The sequence below is a fragment of the Parus major genome, chromosome 5, assembly GCF_001522545.3.
Source record: "Parus major isolate Abel chromosome 5, Parus_major1.1, whole genome shotgun sequence".
NCBI lineage: Eukaryota > Metazoa > Chordata > Aves > Passeriformes > Paridae > Parus > Parus major.
In genome coordinates this window covers 16,628,740-16,648,009 of record NC_031774.1, presented here as the reverse complement: position 1 = coordinate 16,648,009, position 19,270 = coordinate 16,628,740, and the positions used below count along the sequence as shown (strand labels likewise).

Here is a 19,270-nt window from a genome sequence, read left to right as displayed (position 1 = left end):
CCATCTAAAACTCTGATCAGATGGCATCAACTTTTCCATTTTACTTTTTGTAGGAAACATTTCAGAAAATATTTTCAACTCTGACTCCATCCAGATATGTTGGTCTGTTTTCAATGACTCGGAATTCGCATGTTTTAAGAAAAATTTCTGTATTATTTTCTTTTACTCTGTGTTTTATCAGATACCAACAATCATGTCTGTATGGCAAATCAAAAAAGATTCTTTATTGGGAAAAAAAATGGAAGTTTAATACAGATATGATATAAATTACAAAAAATATTTTAAAAATCACCTCTCCAGGATACCCAGATTAATTGAAGGTGGAGCCTCAGTGAAGCAAATAAAGTCTTTCTCAGATCATCTCTCATTTTAAAGCAGGTCATAAAAATAGTCCAGGCCTTGTCCCAGTTCCCAGATGGATATTCCAGTGCCCAATTCCTTTGCAAGCTCCAGGCGCAACTGGATGGACTAAGAGAAAGACACATAAAGCAATCACGTCTCAGTCAGAGATATCAGACACTCCATACTGCCATCTCTTCATGCCATTATCAGGCCTTTTAAAAACATCTACCCTTGAAGCAGCTACTGAAAAACCTCATCTGTATTTCAAATACTCTCTGGTTAGAAAGCAATCATTCAGTCAAAGACAGTTAATCGTACCAGTTAATTCAATGACCTAATAAAAGATTACCAGCTAAATTGACAAAATGCCACAGAAATAAATCAGATTTATGAACTATGCAAAGGACTATTCTAATTTAGGCTATAATTTCACAATGTACAGAAATTCTAACTCTTCCCAGAAATATCTCAGGGGTAAAATAAAACTTTATCACTGAAGACAATCAGAACGATTTGTCAAATACCATCAAGATCTCTTGCCTACCCTTGCCTTTTCCCAGGACAGAGTCACAATTTACATTTCAAAAATTCTATTTTAAAGAGATTCTTGGAGATAATAATTAAAAGTATCTTTATTTGAGCTCCAGCCATTAATTTAGAAGAGTTAATTTAGCTACTGGTTAACAAGGGAAGCAATGCCACAATTCATGTTCTGCCCTTTTTTTTCAGCTCAAACAAAAAGAATTCTTTTTCAATCTTTTGCTCTCAGGTTTTCTTACTTTGAACTGCAGGACTGCAATGTTTAAAGTACTAACACTAGGGATGAGCTTAAAAACATTTCCATGGGAAACAGAATAAATTATCACAGCATCATTTACAGATCCTGAGCCTGACATTCATGAGTGCTTTTAACTAGTCATGAACAAACTAATTTTGAGCAACTTGGCAGTGATTATAACGTTAAGGGAAAGAAACACATTTTTCATGAGGTAATAACATTCAGTGTTTCCCAACCATTGGGAAGTAAACAAATCTTGACCAGTAAACAAATCTCAAAATATTTCATTACAAGCATGTGGAAAATGGAAAGAAAACCTATTTCCATGCATTCACCAGTCACCACAGTTGAATGGTGGTCTCTTAGAGAAAAAATAATGAAAGGAATGTACAGGAATGAGTGTTCTTAACCTGGTTAGTACTGAGAATGGCACAGTGAAATCCTTCCCCAGGGTGGAAGAAAACATTGCAGAACAGCACAAGCTACCTTTTTTCTGATACATTCACAATGAAACTTTCTAACACTCAGACACGCAGCACTAGCAAGAACACTGACGAGGTAGTTAATATCCCATATGTGATAGTACTTCCACTTGTATTTGATTAATGAGGGGAAATATCCTTTTACTCATGATGCTTAAGATAACAATCCTGTCCAGGAAAACAGAACCTTAGATCATTTCGTACTAGTTTAACCATAAAAAAAAAAGTCTCTGGTCTCTGAAAATACAACGTAGTTTACTACAAAAGAGCAATTTCCTTCCAATACTAAAACCCAGCAGAAGATTAACACACTGACTTTAGTTTAATTTGAGAAAATATAAAGGTAACTTCTTAGGAACTAAGGTTGTAATTAACCATTTTATCCTGTATTCTGCTTTGCTGCAGATTATTGGATAGAAGTTTTCAAAATACTAAAAAGTATGTTCCACAGAAACAGAACTGAAGAAAATAGGGTGATGCAGGCTGATAGGGAGAATCAGGACCCTGTTACAAAGGAAGGCAAAAGTTCTCTAAGCTTCCCCCCACCATGATGAGAAGGAAAATTTCTTTGGTATCTTGTCTGAGAATCTGCTAACAACATGTCTGACAGTATATGAGCTAATATGATCCTCTCACAGCACTGTTTTGTCCTAGTGTGTCTTATCCCTAGACATGCTTGATCTTCAGAGATCCCAAAACTCCATTATGCATGAGAGAAAAAAACCAACCTTCTTGCATAGGCAGCTGAAGCTTTGAATCATAGCAATTTACATAACATTTACATGAGGGCCAACTTCTTTCCCAAAAGCCTAAACTCAGTTCAACATTTTCTGAAATGTCTCAATAATGAAACAGGTCAAGTAAACATTTCTGTCCTCTTACAGTCCTCTGACCTGAGAAAGTGGCACCTACCTTCAGTGTTGGGTAGAAGACTGCATGTTTTCCTCCCTTATTTCTGCAAAACAATAAAACCAAATAGTCACTATAACTTTGATAGGTAACAGATTTTTAAACTAACATTAGAATTCAAAATCAGGTTGGCCCCTTCCAGCTGTAACCATTCTGAGATTCTGTGATACTGTAAAAAGGCTGACAGTGAAAACAGAGGATCCAAGAAGAGATCACACAACAGAGATATCATATCACAGTAAACACTGAGATATTTTGTTGCAACTGGATGACAAAGCTGTCAGATTGTAACAGACAGTTGTGCCTGCTAAACGTGCATATGAAAAAGACGAAGACATTTGGTTTTCTGATGCAAACTGTGAAATATTTTCTCCAATTCCCTGAATTACTATCTTTCAGGCTAAATTAACTGCCAGCAGCATAAAATATACAGACAGGGCAAGCTATACTGGGCACAAATACCAAGGTTGCATTTTAAACCCATAGTAATGAGAAGGATGAGTTACAAGGGGTTTCACAGCACCACTTTACTTAGGTCAGGAGAAAAAGGAAAGTGCATGGACAGACCTAGAAGGAATTGCTCCTAAAATCTCACAACAAGTAAATTAATACTTGCCTGCACACTGGGACAAGCACTCAGATTTCTGCAACTATTTGTAATTGACAGTCTCTGCCTGCTACATGAAACCATTAGGTGTGCTTTGCTTAGAGATTCATGATTTCATTTCTCAGCCACTGCAGACGTGCAAGATTTCCAGGTGAGAAGCTTCACTAGGGAGGCATACATATTTCAGGCCTGGCTGCCACTCCTGTCCAAGATAATTGAGCTTTTGCAAAACAAAGTGGTACTGAAAAGGAGTTCCTTAAATAACCCTCTCCTACAGTAAGCTGAACCACACAGCTGACTGCTAAGCACAGCACAAGTGAAGTTTAGAGTGATTTTCAGACAGAGAGGGCTTCATCCATCAAAAATTTCTCCAGGATGCCCCCACACAAGAACCTCCAAAGTTTGGCTTCAAAGAAAAAAGAAGTACTACTGACAAGCTATCCCTTCGCCACAAGTTCATTTTGCCAGGTAAGAAATGTGACTCAGACACAAATCCCAGAAGCATGCCATTCAAACAGAGTTTCCTCAGAGTTACTCTTTTGAGAGTAAGTTCATCTAGTGCTGTGTCTCCAACAGGACTGAACATTAAAGATCAATAAAGCAGAGCTTCTGCTTTATTCCTCTTTAGCTAACAAAAAAACTGTAATTGCTTGGTACAAAGTAATTTTGCAAGAGGATGTCAATTAAAAATGAAGGCATACAGATCTCTGTCCTTTCATACAAACACAGAAAACTAATTAAAACACTGCTGAACAACAGATTTATTTTTTCTGATAAATGAAAGTCAGAGGAAAATTAGGCTGAGAAACATCTTGAAAATTAAACTAAAAATACAAAGGTAGGAGATTTGTAGGTTTAGTTTTGGTTTTTGTTTTTTGGTAATATTTAAAAATATTTTAGACAAGATTGTTTTGGAAATAAAGAAGTTTTGATTGTTTTTATTAAAATCTTCTAAAATGTGTTTTATTCTTCCTTTCAGTTGCGTGTTTTCACATTAACAATGCACTGAGTAAAATACAAGACATCATTTTGCAGATTTACTAGGATTTGTTTGTATAATTTTGCATATTTTGGTATATTTACATAAAAATAGTAAATTACCAGAGAATTAATAAGATGTTGCTGCATTTATTTATTTAAATCTATTCTAAATGGATTCTTCCTAGATCAGGAATCCTCTTTGTCATTTCATGAACAAGGGAGGACAAAGAACATTATTACCCTTAACACTCTCAGTTCTTTCAGAAACTTTACCAGGAAGTCACTTAGTTTTACTTCCATTCCATTTCTGTACAGTCCATTCCATATAGTGGAAGTTTGCCGCTTAAACAATCTTAGCAGCAGGACTTGTGAAACCAGGTTCTTGTACCATAGATTTTTCTCAGAACTATTTTTGGCTGAGTTATTGGTAATTACCTGACAGCTCACAGTACTCATCTAAGAGCCTCTGATTAACTGACACTCAATAGGTAACTTTGATGGATAATTGCTAAAGATACGACTCATCAGACTTCTCTTCTAAAGATTGTTCTAGTTTATGTAATTTCATGAATCCTTCTCTGATTTTCTCCTCTCACCCAAAAACCACAGTTTTTTATGCCACAGTTCTGTGTTGACAAACAGATAGCAACCAGCAGAATTTCCATTTGCTGAATTCAGTTGCATACTACAGCCACTGGCCCATGCCCAAAAATATTTGCAAAATGGTAAGTCAATAAATGTAACTTACTTTTTGTATTCAAAATAGTGTTCAGCAATTTGTTCATCCCAGACAATTTTTGGCTTGTGTTCCTTCAAGGTTTCAATGTACCTACAAATTAAAAACATAGATACGGAATTAACTTTACTAAAAGCAGTTATGAAATTACATTGCAGAAATTTTTGAAAGAGCAGTTTTACCATGTTTAGATGTTGAACACGGTATCAAAAATATCTTCTTGTTGACAACTAATTTCCTAAACCACTTCACAATTTCATGTTCACATTTTTAGGCTATTTTTTTCTAAAGCATCGCATATAAATATCTGAAGGTGGTGCCAAGCAATAGGACAAGAGGCAGTGGGGAGAACTGATGCACAGAAATCTCCATCTGAATATGAGGAAACACTTTACTATGTGGGTGACCAAGCACTAGAACAGATTTCCCAGAGAGCCTGTGACGTCTCCTTCCCTGGAGATATTCAAAAGGTGTCAGGGCACAATCCTCAGTAATGTGGTCTGGAGAACCCTGCTTGAGCAGGGAACTTGGGCCAGATGGCCTCCAGTGGTTCCTTTTTCATTCTGTGACTGTGCGTGACTCTGTGAAATAATTAACGTTCACTGGACAAATTGGCAAGGACGCATGACGGCACTACTGCTTTAATATTTCTACAGTCTGAAGCCCATATGCCAAAGCACAGGAACTGAAGTCATCCCTAGGCTGTACACAGCTGTGTTCTCCACTGTGAGGCTTATGTCACCAGGAAAGTTCTTCTACAAAAGGGGCTTAGCTAGAAATTGTCAAGAAAAGTTCACTGCTAAGTGAACTTTCCCCATCACTGGCTTCTTGGCATTACTTTCTGGCATGGACATTTTGAACATGGAATGACCTATCTCCCCTGACACGAAGTGAGGATAGTGTACTACTTGTACCCACAACCCTGCAAAGAGAACTGGGGTGGAAGAGCTGGTATGCTGTAAATTCATAGCTCATTGTATCCTCTTAGTGCAGAGACAGTGTCTATATTTCTGACTGCAAAACAGAAACAAAGCTGCTGGCTGCCAAATGTCAGAGGACCAGAAGATGGCAAACTACTGCCAGTGATAGAGGCCACATACATGTCACACAAAAACAAGGAGTCTCATTGCCCTTTCTCTTCTACATTTTTTTAACCTGCATCTTTGGCCATCTCTTTTTGTAAAATATATCAAAGACATCTCCCACAATTGGTCTCATTCTTGCAATAATTTCTCTGCTTATGACAGGATTTGGATGGAAACATTTCCTTCAAATCATGTTATTTCTTATTAAGAAATTTCCATTAAGAATTTCCACTGACTGCATCAGTGCTGTAATTCCACCTCACTATTATTCATCAAGAAACAGAGAAAAATCTTGTATTTCTCAGTTTGAAAAAGATTTATTCTCTAATTTGGTATTATTCTAAATGCAATTAAAACATTCATAATCATCTCTCTTTTGCTATGGCTTGCTTATTCATGTATTGGTAAATTGTTTCCTGCTGCTAGTGGGTTTAAAAAAGATTTTCTTTTGTATTTATGTCAAATGAACCCACACCAGGCATGGATTTATCTACATAAGGAAACACATGGTAACACATGAGCACATGGAAACATGTGCTCCCTCACACACACATCTTTTCAAATAGATTAAGTTAGACCTTGGAACCTGCCCATCCCTTTTTAAGACACACAAAATTTTAAGTTGCCCCACTAGAAACATATGCAAAGAGACCTAGTTTTGTATACTTAAAATTTAAGGACAGATTTTAACAAATTGTCCCATTCCAGAATGACAAGTTCAGTAATGACAGGAGATTACACTCATATGGAATATGGTACCAAGATGTTCCAGACCAGAAAACAAGAATTACCAGCCAAGACATCTTGGCACACAACATTGTTCCTTAACATATGACTTTAGATGGGAAATCTTAATTTCACTTGCTAAAATTCCCAACACAATCAAAGTGTGCTCAAATAAAAAGTGTGTTCACTTATGAACAAGCTTTAGAATTCGAAATGGAAGTGGAACCAATTATTATGCCCTGTTCTATAAAAGGTATATTATTATTTTAAAACTATTAAGGCATACACCACATTTAATGAGCACTCATCCTGACTATGCAGAGAGAATTTATTTCCCTTTCTACTGTCTAGGCATTTATCCCCACAGTATGTAGCAGCAAAAATGAAGAAGTTTATCTTGAAATCACATCTACAATGATGAGACTTGCTACAAGTTTGAGTTGGGGAAAAAAGAAGCATCCAAATTGTCACTGCTATCCATTAAACTTAGGGAGCCTACTTGAAACATGAACTTGGTTTTATGTGTCTCTGTTAAGGACAACAAAAATTCGAAGCCCAATGTTCAAAACAATAAGCTCTCATTTACTTCAGATGAAACTGCATACTCAATGCTTATGAAAATCAAGCTTTATATTTTTCAACCAGACACAAAGTTGCTGTGAAGAGGCAGGAAGAGGTACATCAGCAAACCACATCTGTTTCCCATGGGTTTCTATTGCCCTGACTTGGGAATAACCCATTCCCTTCTTGTTATTATTTTCCCTTTACTTGATTCCTTTTCTATCAGTAGAAGAAATAAGGCAAGAACTCCAAGATATGCTGTATTTTCCTATTATCTACGTAGTATCCAAACATGTGTATGATAAGTGGAAAGGTAAAATTTTTTACAGTAAAAGTGCAGCAGGCCTACCACAGCACACTCAAACTTGCTTGACTCAAACTAATGCTTACCAGGCACTCTTAATATATTATCTCCTAGCTGGGACAGTATTTGACTCAACAAATACTTCACATGCACTGGTGTAAATAAATAAATAGATAAATAAATAAATTTTGCCATCCCCCTGAACAAGACAAGGGATGTCAATGTATCTATGATAGCAAAATTCTAGATAAATTTTCAGGTTCTCCAAGAGGAAAAAAAGGGACAAGAAGGTCACCATAGCCTTTTTTCCTTTTTTCCACCCCTCACCTCACTCTACACATTTCAACTCATATTTCTTGCTATTTTTTCATCCTCTCTTTCTAATTTATTCCTCTTTCTACTGCCTCTTCACTTCTGTGCCAGTTCACTTCTGTTTTTATACTGCTATCCAGACTGATTCCTCATCCATCAGCTCCTAACTTACTACCTTTCCTCTTTTACCAAGCTGCCTCAGCAGTCAAGAGAATGAAAAACACTGAAAACTCAGCCTCACTGCCTTGCTATACATATATCCTGGGAAGTTTGTCACTATTTGCACAGCAAGTCATGCTGCTTCTGTGGTGCTAGCCTGAAATAAGGTCAGCACGAATTAAATATCTGGATTATTGATGCCATCCTCTACTAAAGCATCAATGCAACATACAGAAATGAGAGATCTACATGGATCATCAGGAGCAGTAACAAAAGGCAGATGTCACCTGCATGTCCACCTTGCAAATAAATGTTCTGACGTAGACAAGTGCCATTCTGGTTTGCTTCAATTGCCATAACTTCGTCAAAATAGGCACTTCTGGTATTCAGACAAGAACTATTATTTGTGTGACAGGCACTCCTGGTTACAAACACCCTGGGTTAAAACAAACACTCCCTTGTGCAAAGTAAAGGAGAAGCCAAAACATGCATGTTATGGAGTTGCTGTAAAGTCAGACCTGCCAAAGTTGTGTATCTATGAACAACCCTAATGTGGCTACACCTACACACTACTGCACTTCACTGCTTATTCAACAAATAAATAAAGGAACCAGATGAAAGGTTCTCAGGATTTATGCCTGGTGTTCCTTCTCTAAGATGCTTTTCTTCCAAAACATGAAAAATGGCATAGCCTTGGAATATTTTAAGGTAAAACCCACAATCTTTAGTCCCGCTGAAGAAAGTATTCATCTTCATGGATAATGCTTTTTTCACTGAGAATATAAAGAAACCAGTCTCTAGTATATCTTTTGCAACAAAAATTTACATTCTAGGAAAAGAGATAGCTTCATATTTAATTCTTAACTAGGATTTATTTATGAAGTTAAACTTTTTAATCTTCAGGTGTTTTGCTTTACTAGTCCTGAATCACTCTTCAACCAAAAAACTTTAGTGAAAAGGAAACCACTACTGAGCATACATTGCATTTTAATGTTCTTTTCTAACACTTTATATTTTCTCCCCACTTCTCACATGAACAAAACTCTGATTAGAAGCAACAGGTCTCTAATCAGAATGAAGGATCATTTTTCTCCTGCTACATAATTTAGTTTATCTTCCAGTATACCAAATCTGAGAGATTGAGTCAAAGGATAAAAATACTACTCAGCTTGAAAATCTATACCACATATTTTCTTTTCAGTTTTCCTCAGTTACAACAGGCTTAGTTATTAAAATGTGAACCTACCAGGAATTGTATCTCCATAACAATCAACAGTGCCTATGCATGGCAACACATGTTTTAGACTCATGGATAGGGCCCATCTTCCCCCTTTATAGGGAGCTGAATCTCTTAGTAGAAATAAGCAAAGTCACATAAAAGGCTATATTCTAAAGCTCAACAGTTCATATTTCTGATGCAAAACAAATAGACAGAAATAGCTCCAAAACAGTGTTCATAGGAGTACTCCCAAGAACATTCTCAGTACATATCTTCCAAAAAATTACCAGCCCATCTCCCCACTGCTCTGTGTATATCAGGACACTGTGAATGGGAGATACCCATCTTCAAAACATGATTTTTCAGAGGGGTTGTATATGTGACCTGTAAGTAAAACCCCCTTTTATTTAATATTTAATTTTATCTGCCTTGATACTTACCATTTAAGGTTTTTCTTAAATTACTCCCTTTTAGGTAAGACAAAATGTCAGGAAACAATACAATCTGGAGACATTTTTTAAAAAAGGTTCCAAAGTGGGAACTTTTTGGCCTTCTGTGCTACTTAGAAGATAATTTTTTAAAAAACAAATGCAAAAATTCTGAATATCCTATAAGCTACTGAATGATTTAGTCATGAAACTATCAGTTTTGAACTCACAGTTTTGATGAAAGATGCCTTCAATGGTAATAAATAAAAACACAAAAGGAAAAGAGAAAGGATTTTATACAGATTTTGAGTCTCTAGAATTGCAGCTTGCAAAAGGCAGAGATGCCCTGTAATTTAACAATCTTTAGATATTAGCTTTTAAAATAATTTTGAAAGCATGCATAAATTTATGAAAAACCTAGCAGAGTCAGTAACAGCATAATGCTATTTATGTGTGTCTATATATGTATATATATATACAGCATTACACAGTGCAGTAAAAAAGGTCAACAACAGACTGAACAATTAAGCTTTCACCACACTGGTTCTGTCAGGATCACTTAAGCACCTTTTTACTCATCTCCTCTCTCCATTGAATAACACCGTATTTACAATTTATAACTTCCAACTTTAAAAGGTGGAAATGTTGCATAGCACTGTATCCCTTGTTTGCACATAAAAGAATTCAGATTTTATTAACACAAATCCCACAAGTTCTTTCAAAAGCAAACAGGTTATCCAGGAAAAAGACAGCTACTGAGTATGTTCTAGAGAATCAAAAGAATGCACTAACATTGAAATAAGTTTTACTCTGAAGATTTATTCATCTGAGAGCAGTGGAGAGCACACTATAAGCCTGTCTACAGGGTATATTATTCAAAAATAATTCTGTTAAGGTCTTTAGATTATTTAATGTAAAAGAACTCATAAACACAGTTTGAAGAGAGAAATCAATCAGTTAGCTGTTAAAATATCCAAGTAGCACCCTAGAAATGAAAAATCTATAAGCAAGCATCATCTTTCTCTAGTAATCTCTCTGTTGCTGCCTGAACCTTGCTCTGTCAGTTTTAAAAGGCAAAAATAATACTTTTACTATTTTAATAGTATCAGGTTTCCAGCACAGTAGTTTTTCTGGGTGTATTGCTTTCAGTAAGTTTTATAGAATCATTCTCACTGATTTCTTCACAATACTTCATTACTGACTTGATAGATGACACTTTTCAGCACTTTCACACCAACCTCACACAAACCTGCTGACCTTGTATCTTCTGCCATTATGCACCAGCCCAATAAAAACAAGCAGAACCTCAGTGACATTTCTGCCATTGCTCTGGGCTCTTCAAAAGAGCACCTTGTTCAGCATTCCCAAGTAATTTGGAAACAATAATACTTTGCTGGATAGAACTACAGAGACAGAATATTATTCCTAATTTACAGATCTCAGGACACAGTGGACAATGTCAAGCTTTTCAGAAGCATCCCCATCTGAAGAAACAGTAAGCATCAAAACCTTCTGGTGCTTTACTGTGGCTAGAGAAGAAAACAAACATTACATATATCTATGCATAGAGCTTTACATGTTAATAATGTCCCTTATTATCATTTAAGTTTATACAGGTTTTATAGAGAAACCCATTTAAGCGTTTACACAATGGTACACTGGCAAATTATCCATGGGAATGTCAAGTACAGCTGAAAGCATGCTATATTTCTCAATACAACCAAAATCGTGGTTCTTTACCAAAAAAAGACCCCACAAAGTTACAGTTAGATATTGATCTATGAATAGAATTAATCACACACAAGGCAGACAGGTGTGAACATTTATCTGTATATTTAAGATTTTTACTCAAACTGATGGATATGAGAGGAACATACAAAAATTTTCTTAAAGAAAACAAGACCTTGATTTCTTAGTCAAAAACTATTTCTTAGACAATGAGCACATAGAAGAGGCTAGAATTAGATTCAGGCAGAAGGTTTGCATATCTGTTTGTGTGCCTTCAGTAATACATTGCTGTTCTGCAGAATGACAGTTTCTGAAGGAAAACTGAAAACATGTATTGTTGAGAAGCCAACATGTGATTCTTTCCTCAGTCAGGGTCAAATCACTGCACTGACATTACAGAAGCTTAATGCTCATCCTTCATAGAAGAAACACAGGTCCTAATAGATTCCTATAAGGCAATGTTCCATCAAGAAACAGTAAAAATATTACTGCTTCCTAGACCATACATAAAAAAACACATTCTGCTCCAGCTCACCCAATAATCTGCCTTAGTGCAGAATCTCAGACAAGACAGAGTGTCTCTGCTTAAAAATACTTTTCAACATGATGAAAACTAATGTTTGTTTATCCCTACAGGCTTGTTTCAAGAACCAGCAGGTTCACCCTAAAAATAAAATCTCTGAAGATAAAACTGCTAGTTTAAGGGTCCATTTCCTGAAATGTTTAAGTAATACTCAATTGAGGTTGAAGCATTTCCAGATTCAGCACTCCAAGTAAAATACTGTGCTTCATTCTTCTAAGAACTGACATAATAAGCTCTGGATCTGAAAAAGTAAGGCAATTTATCTTTGGGTGTGAGGCTGAACAAAGTTCAGAACCACTAATATATATGCTGCTCGGCTTCACTGTAAATAACAAAAAGTAAAACCATGCTACTTCTATTGTGTGTCAGATTGGGTTTGCTGGGGTTTATTTTACTCACATCAAACTTTGCAGACTTTCTTCTTGCTCAAAGTATACAAATCAGCTCTATTCACACAGATTAGCAATGAAAACTGTTATACTGGATATGGAGCCTGGGCAGATTCAGTCAATCTTAATTCAGAGTATAGGAGATGAAGTTTGATGCACTCCAGCAGGAAAATTAGTTTTGAGTACAAACTCACCTACTTTGATATTCTTAATTCTTCTGTACCTCCTTCATTAGAAAAAGTACATATTAAAAAATCACATTTCTTTCCCATCTTCTTCTGAACAGTCAGATGATCGATCTTAAAGCAATTAAATAACACTCCTAGCTCTTCCAGTTGTTTCTTGTAGCTCTCTTCAACTATTCCTGAACTCAAATCATCCCAGCACAACACAAGGTCAATAGCAATGTCATCCAGCAGATTTAAGAAACACAACATCCAGCAGGAACATCTTTTCCTCACCCTCAGGAAAGGGGCAGTGCAGTTCTTCCACCTCAGGCCTGTCTCACCTGGGGCCCTGTGCCAGGCAGGTACTCATGTCCTGTTTCCAGAGGGCTGCTAAGATGCCCTGGTTGAGCAGGGGAAAGGACATACTTGGAAGCAAAGGACAAATTAAGGGAACACGCACTGGGTGCAAGCAGCAGAAGTCACCAAGGATGGGACGAGGACAGGACTGAAGAGGAAGATCTGCTCCCAAGTGATTTAAGTCAGGCCGAGCACAAAATTTGCAGGCTGCAGGACTCTGGGGATGTAAAACTGACCCAGGTCTGCAACTGCATTAGGAATAAAATGCTGCCTCTGTTGTCTCTCCAAAAATAGGAGAAATCATTTAGGTCAGACAGAAGTGGAATTGTCTGTGAGGAACCAAAACTTCAGACAATGAAATTAACTACAGTAGGAGATTGTACCCTGAAAAAGCTGAGCACTATTTGGATTCCATTTGCTTTACAAGATGCTTAGAATGAGACACAGAAAAGTATCTGCACTTCCAAGTAGCCTTAGAAGAATGCTCAGGTTCCTTAGCTGACAATCTGATCAGGCCTACAATTTCCACTACTATCATGAATGAGTGGTTTGGCTGCTTAAAGAAACACCATCAAAGGTATTGGCAAAAGGAGGACCTGAATGCCAAACACCTTCTATAAAATAAAAGAAACACAGATCAGGGATAGTTTTTTGGTATGTTGTAGTTACAGAAGCACAGTAATAAATTTAAGTTATCAAGCCAAATACAGCAGATCATTTTATATGAAAGAAATAATAAACTCCATCCTTGGCAGGAAGGATTGTAATTAGAGACGTTAACTGTGCTAAAGGAGAATCTATGGCAGAGCAGCAAGTTTTCCAAACCTCCAGTGTCCCATGAAGATATGAACTATATACTCTTTTCCATCTTCTGGGACCAAGTTAAGTGAAGAACAAAGAACAGTGCTGCTGACTTTTGAGTTAATTTTTCATACTTGGCAGAGGGATCTTTCTCCTCTTAATTGACCATGTACACCAACAGAACAAATGTAAGACTTTGAGACTTTGTTTTCTGAAAAGACAGAATGATCACAAATGCATGCAAATGAGTATTAATCTCTCATAAAAAATGCAAATCTCAGAGGGTTAATACATTTTTAACATGCCTTAAAATAATCTAGATATCATATAATTCCTCAATTTTTGGCATGATTTGAATTGAAGACAGGCTATGAAGTCATAAACTATCTTTTAACCAATAAAGGGGAAGTTTATGCCCTTTTAAGCAACTATCTTCATCAGGGCAGTTAAGTAAATATTTGAGAACATGAATTTTAAATCTCTTGATATTTAGTTAAAGTAATGCATATTCATGTGATAGTGTTCAGTTTTAAAGAAAAGACTGGAACTTTTCACCATGAAAAAATAGCAGAACATCTTCCATATCTTTGCTGTAACTCAAAAAAGAAATTTGTATATTCTTATCTATTTAGTTTCTGCTGAACACACATACCTGCCTTCTGATAAAATTTGCTAAGACTAAATTTTAAAGCAAAAAGAAATATGTGTGAACTTATTTAAAATTATTTCCAAAAGAGCTGTTACTTAAATCAAACAGTAACACTTGGATTGCATATCAAGGGACAAAATTGTGGCCACATTTTTCCCCCTTTAAATTAACAGGAAATATCAAAATGCAATACTATTTACCTCTAACATGTATGTATATATTTTTTAAAAATCTTTAATTAAACAGCACTTATAGCATTAATCCTCTAAAAAGATCTGTGGTTGGCTGAAGAAATTGTTGGTTTAAAGGAAGAATGAAAAGAGCATTATACTCAGCACATGTGGGATCTGTGTACATCTGAATTCTGTTAACATCTGGGGAAGTTAGAAAATAAATTCTTTTGCTGTGCTTAAATGACAGAAGTTTGCTTTCTGGAATTATTTGAGCAAATTCAGACAGTAAGTGCTGACAAATTATCCTAGTGCACTTCTAAGGGTAAAACAGGCATTTCTGTCTCCAAAGTTATTCCATATGTAAACATATTAGACTGCAATAACACTTTCAAAACAATATCACTTTGCACAAGTCATCCAACACACGGAGCAATCACCACTACAGCTGTGTAATCAATAAAAGAAGAATGTCCTTTAAACCCTTACTAACTGTAAAGCTAAGAAAGTTAAATATTAACATTATGATATGCATGCAAGAAAGGTAAATCCAGAAACTCAAAAGCAAGATTAAAGAGCAAAAAATACTGCAAAGGATCAATCACTAAAAGCATAGTGGCTGAGAGATGGATACAATGTGGAATGAAGAAACATCTTTTTTCTTTTTTTTAAAAGCACAATTTAGAAACAATCGTTGGGGAACAAGCTTTCATTTTCCTTTTTTCTTCTGATTTCATCAGTGAACATTGCTTCTTTCAAAAACTTAGGAAAAGCATTTGATTGCTTTAATTAAAAAAAAATTGTTTCTGTTGAATTGTGTCTGACAAGATTTTGAAAGGTTCATACCCACAAACAAGTCAACTTTTCTACTTTAAGGCAGGCCTGAGGGGAGAAGTAAAGCTCTACTTTTCAATGACAAGAAGTATCTCAAAATTATATGGCAGAGACAACATCTGGGAATAACTCCCTGTGCCCCATATACCTAATTAACATGAGCTCCTGCTACAGTGGTATGCACAGAGAAGAGGAATGAATGACCTTGTTAGGTGAAGAAGACATGTAAGAGGATGAGAGCAAGGCTCGGAGATTAAGAAAAACAGATGGGACTGTCAGCTGTAGAAGTGTGAAGCCCTACAAGGCAAAAGCATGGATAACATGGGGAATATTGCTTGGAATAGACAAAATGGTTCCAGCTGCAGTCACCAGAAGACTTACTGTCCTACATTTGGGATTGGTAAGGCTTTTGTTGTGTGATATTTTAGTTGTACTTACTTTTACATGAAGTAGAGGGCTGTAATCTGTTCCTCTCTCACTCTGCATTGCAGCTACTCCTGTAAGTGCCAGGACTGCTTTACACATTGTAGTCTACAACACAACCACTGCACCACTTCAGAAGCTCTTTCATATCAATCCCCCACCCCCTCAGGACAGCAGAATTTTCTCTTTAAGTAAAGAACCATTACTGCCAGATAATGGATTCTGTACTCAGCATCAAAAATGATTGATGATCAATTCCAGAAGCCCTTAAGAGAAACAACTCACACCATGAAAGAAGTGCAGGTTCTTGTCTGAACAATAGGGTCTAATTCCATAACTGTGATTGTTTGGCGGACTGATTTGGGTACTCACTGATTTGTAATCCCAAATATTATGTTGTTAGAAATCTTTTCTCTCCCACAAAGCTCTGTATTTGTGAATTATGATGGCTGCTCTCTTTGATCAAATGCTCAGAAAGTTTTCATGTAGAGGACCAAACTTGGAGGAAAAGAACTTGCTGCAGCACATGATTGACAGCCATAACACAGAGAAATGCCCTGAGAAGTAAAAAATGCATTTTATTGGGCCATTTGTCTATGTGGACAGGGCCAAATACATCACATGTTACGGATTTCCTAAGCAGACGAGAACAAAGGAAAAAAATATGATTGAGGACAAGAGGTAATTTTTATCCATTAATATTTCCAAGCAAGGAACAGTAATTCAAATATGCTAGATACTTTTTTTGGATCCTGGGAAATGAAGAGATAGGTTACTAGATCTATTAATTTATATTCATGAAACATATTCCAATTACAAGTAGTTTCTGACCCCTTATGGCCCCACAGCCATTGCAAGAACCTCTTTAATTACTTGCTTTTTTTGCAATAAAATACAATTAAGCAGCACTAATTATTTGACACAAGATATTTTAAGTATGGAAGAGGCTAACCAGTTGCTATAACAACATCATTTAATGAACTTGATTGGCAGGTACTACAAATTCTTCTCCTATGGCAGAACAGTTTTGTTCTGCACCTTCACTTACAAATGTATCATTGTTCTAATTTGTACCTACAATAAAATAAGAACATATTGAATAGAAAAGTGTTGAAAGAATTCACAAAACCATGACATTGTCACAGCATTTCACCCTATGGGATAATGGATAAATATTAACCAGTTACGACAGAGGTGGGCAGACCATGAATTAAAATAAAAAGCCTATGTGGAAACAAGGTCGTCTTCTGAGGACAGAAGTCTAGGATAACATTATAAATTAAACTAGACAGAAACAATACCAATCTTGTTAATAATGATGGGGATTTTTTTTGTGATAGAACAGTGACTTATCCCTATACTGCCAACTAAACATGCCATGATGTATAATTATTTCTTCAGAAATACTGCAACACCATTATAAAAAAAATAATTACAAAAAAAGAATCAGGTCAGATATTTAAAAAAATTATAACAACTCTTTGAATTTCTTTATGTGATTCTAGATAATCTTCATTGTGCTCCCCAAAAGGTCACAGAGGAAAGGAAGGCTAAGAAATTACCAAATTGGCATAACTATATTACATGACAGGATTGGGTAACTTCAGAAGCACTTTTCTCAGTTTTACAGCTAATGTAGATTAAACTGCTCGCTGAATGAACTTGGTCAATCACTCAGCTTCAAGTCTTATTTTTAACACTGTTAAAAGATGAGCAATTCAAAGGGAATTCAGAAAGGCTTTTTACAGATACAAAAGTATCATTCTGCAAATAATTGGTTCTACAATATTGAGTGCAGGAAGACAACATATGGGCTTCACAAAACCAGAGGCACTGTTTCATTCCAGCCAACGTATGCTGTCTAATAAAATACAACATCTACATAATACAAAATATAACATCTACAAATTGTCTTACCTTTTCATATGAGTTTCATATGAGATACTCAAATTTAAAGCTAATACAGGGTATTTATTTTAGAGTCTAAATAATTTATTGAAAAAGTTCATCTCTAATAATCAAAATTGATGGAAATCATTAGGATTTTATAGCTGTAGTATCTGTCCCAAATTACAACCTCAAATAGAACAGTAGGAAAAAATTCTTGACTGATGTCTGATACTTGCCTTCACCACCAAAATTTCTTTCTTGATGACATCTTTAGAAAGTTAAACCAACTTGTGAATCAAACCAGCAGTCACAAATTATTTAGAAAATTACTCACATCCCTACCATTTTGTCAGTATCAAATCAATGGTATCTCTCCTTCCTTGAACAAATAGGCAAATCCTAAACTTTTCCCCTCTGATAGTCAATGTTTGCACACATTAGTACACAAGTACTTGCATCTGGATCCACAAATATTTCCAAAAGAGTACCTAGTTAAATCATAAATTAAGAAACTACTTAAACATTAAAGTATTGTAGTAACATTTTAAAAAGCACAAACACGTAGAAATAAACTCTAAATGTTTATTTAATAGTCAAAATTAGTTAACTTTCATTCTCCAAGCAGCAATAGTATTTTTGCTGTTGAATTTGATTTTCAGATGCACCACAGGAAATTTTCAAATAAATGAATAATGTACTTTAAAGCATAAAATTCTTACTCTATAAGAGAACATTGTTCAGTGTTTTACTTCCTTTTCAAAAGGTTTTAAATCTCTACATAAAGTTCTTACTTTATTTTAAAATTTGTATGGAAATCTGAAAGTCTATGAAATATTTTGATATAGCATCTGTCAATATTTTCATAATATAGTTATTATTAAGACACTGTATGAATTTTGGGAGGTAAAGATTAGGGTAATTTCATCATCTTTACAATCCCACTGTTAATATGGAAGACCAGCTGATTGAACAAATGCATGAGAATTAATCACAGGATTCATATTCACATATCATATTTAGATAAAGGAAAATAAATTAAAAGGATAAAAGAGGTCTTTTAGAAGAACATAATACATTCATTAGTAAAGGATGAAAGTCACATCTGTGGGAGGTGAGTTCTGTTAGACTGTAGGATGCTGTTACTGGGTACTCCACTCCACCCCCACATATAGTGAAGAACATAGCCATTAGAAATAATTCTCCTGCATGGGTCAACATTGAAAAAATTGGAACTCAAGCTTCACATCTTTTTCTAAAAATAGCAAAGGTGGTGATTTTCATTAACAAGCTCACAAACAGAATAACTTAAGCACCTCTTAAACTTGACTGATTGCCTTCTTAACTTCAACTGCACTGAAAGTGTATTTTAAAATAACTATGCCATCACTGTATGCAAAACACTCTAATAACTTCTATAATTTATGTATTCCAAAGCATTCTGGAGGCTTATGAACCTTGCTGCCTTGATTTATCATGCAGGATAACCTGGTTAGACAGTCATCAAGAAGCCGTTTCCTCATCGCACAAACCAGAAGTTTTCACTAATGGAGAAAATACTGTAAAATACCTCACATGAGGCTTTCCTTACGTGCTAGACCCCAGGTTTCCTTAGCAGAGTCCTGGACCTCTCGTCCAAAATTAATTAATTTT

General features: G+C 35.7%; 1 protein-coding gene across 6 annotated transcripts in view; it reads right to left on the bottom strand.

Moving 5' to 3' along the window:
- Positions 1-196: 196 nt before the first annotated feature.
- The window catches only part of CHID1 (chitinase domain containing 1), a 100,660-nt gene continuing 81,586 nt past the window's right edge, over positions 197-19,270 (bottom strand). For all 6 annotated transcript variants that reach the window (XM_015631961.1, XM_015631958.1, XM_015631963.3 and 3 more), the window contains 3 exons: positions 4,848-4,928; positions 2,515-2,557; positions 197-468 (listed from right to left, as the gene is read on the bottom strand). In XM_015631961.1, the coding sequence (XP_015487447.1) occupies positions 370-468; positions 2,515-2,557; positions 4,848-4,928 (223 nt within the window). In that variant the 3' untranslated portion in view covers positions 197-369. The remainder of the gene's footprint in view (positions 469-2,514; positions 2,558-4,847; positions 4,929-19,270) is intronic.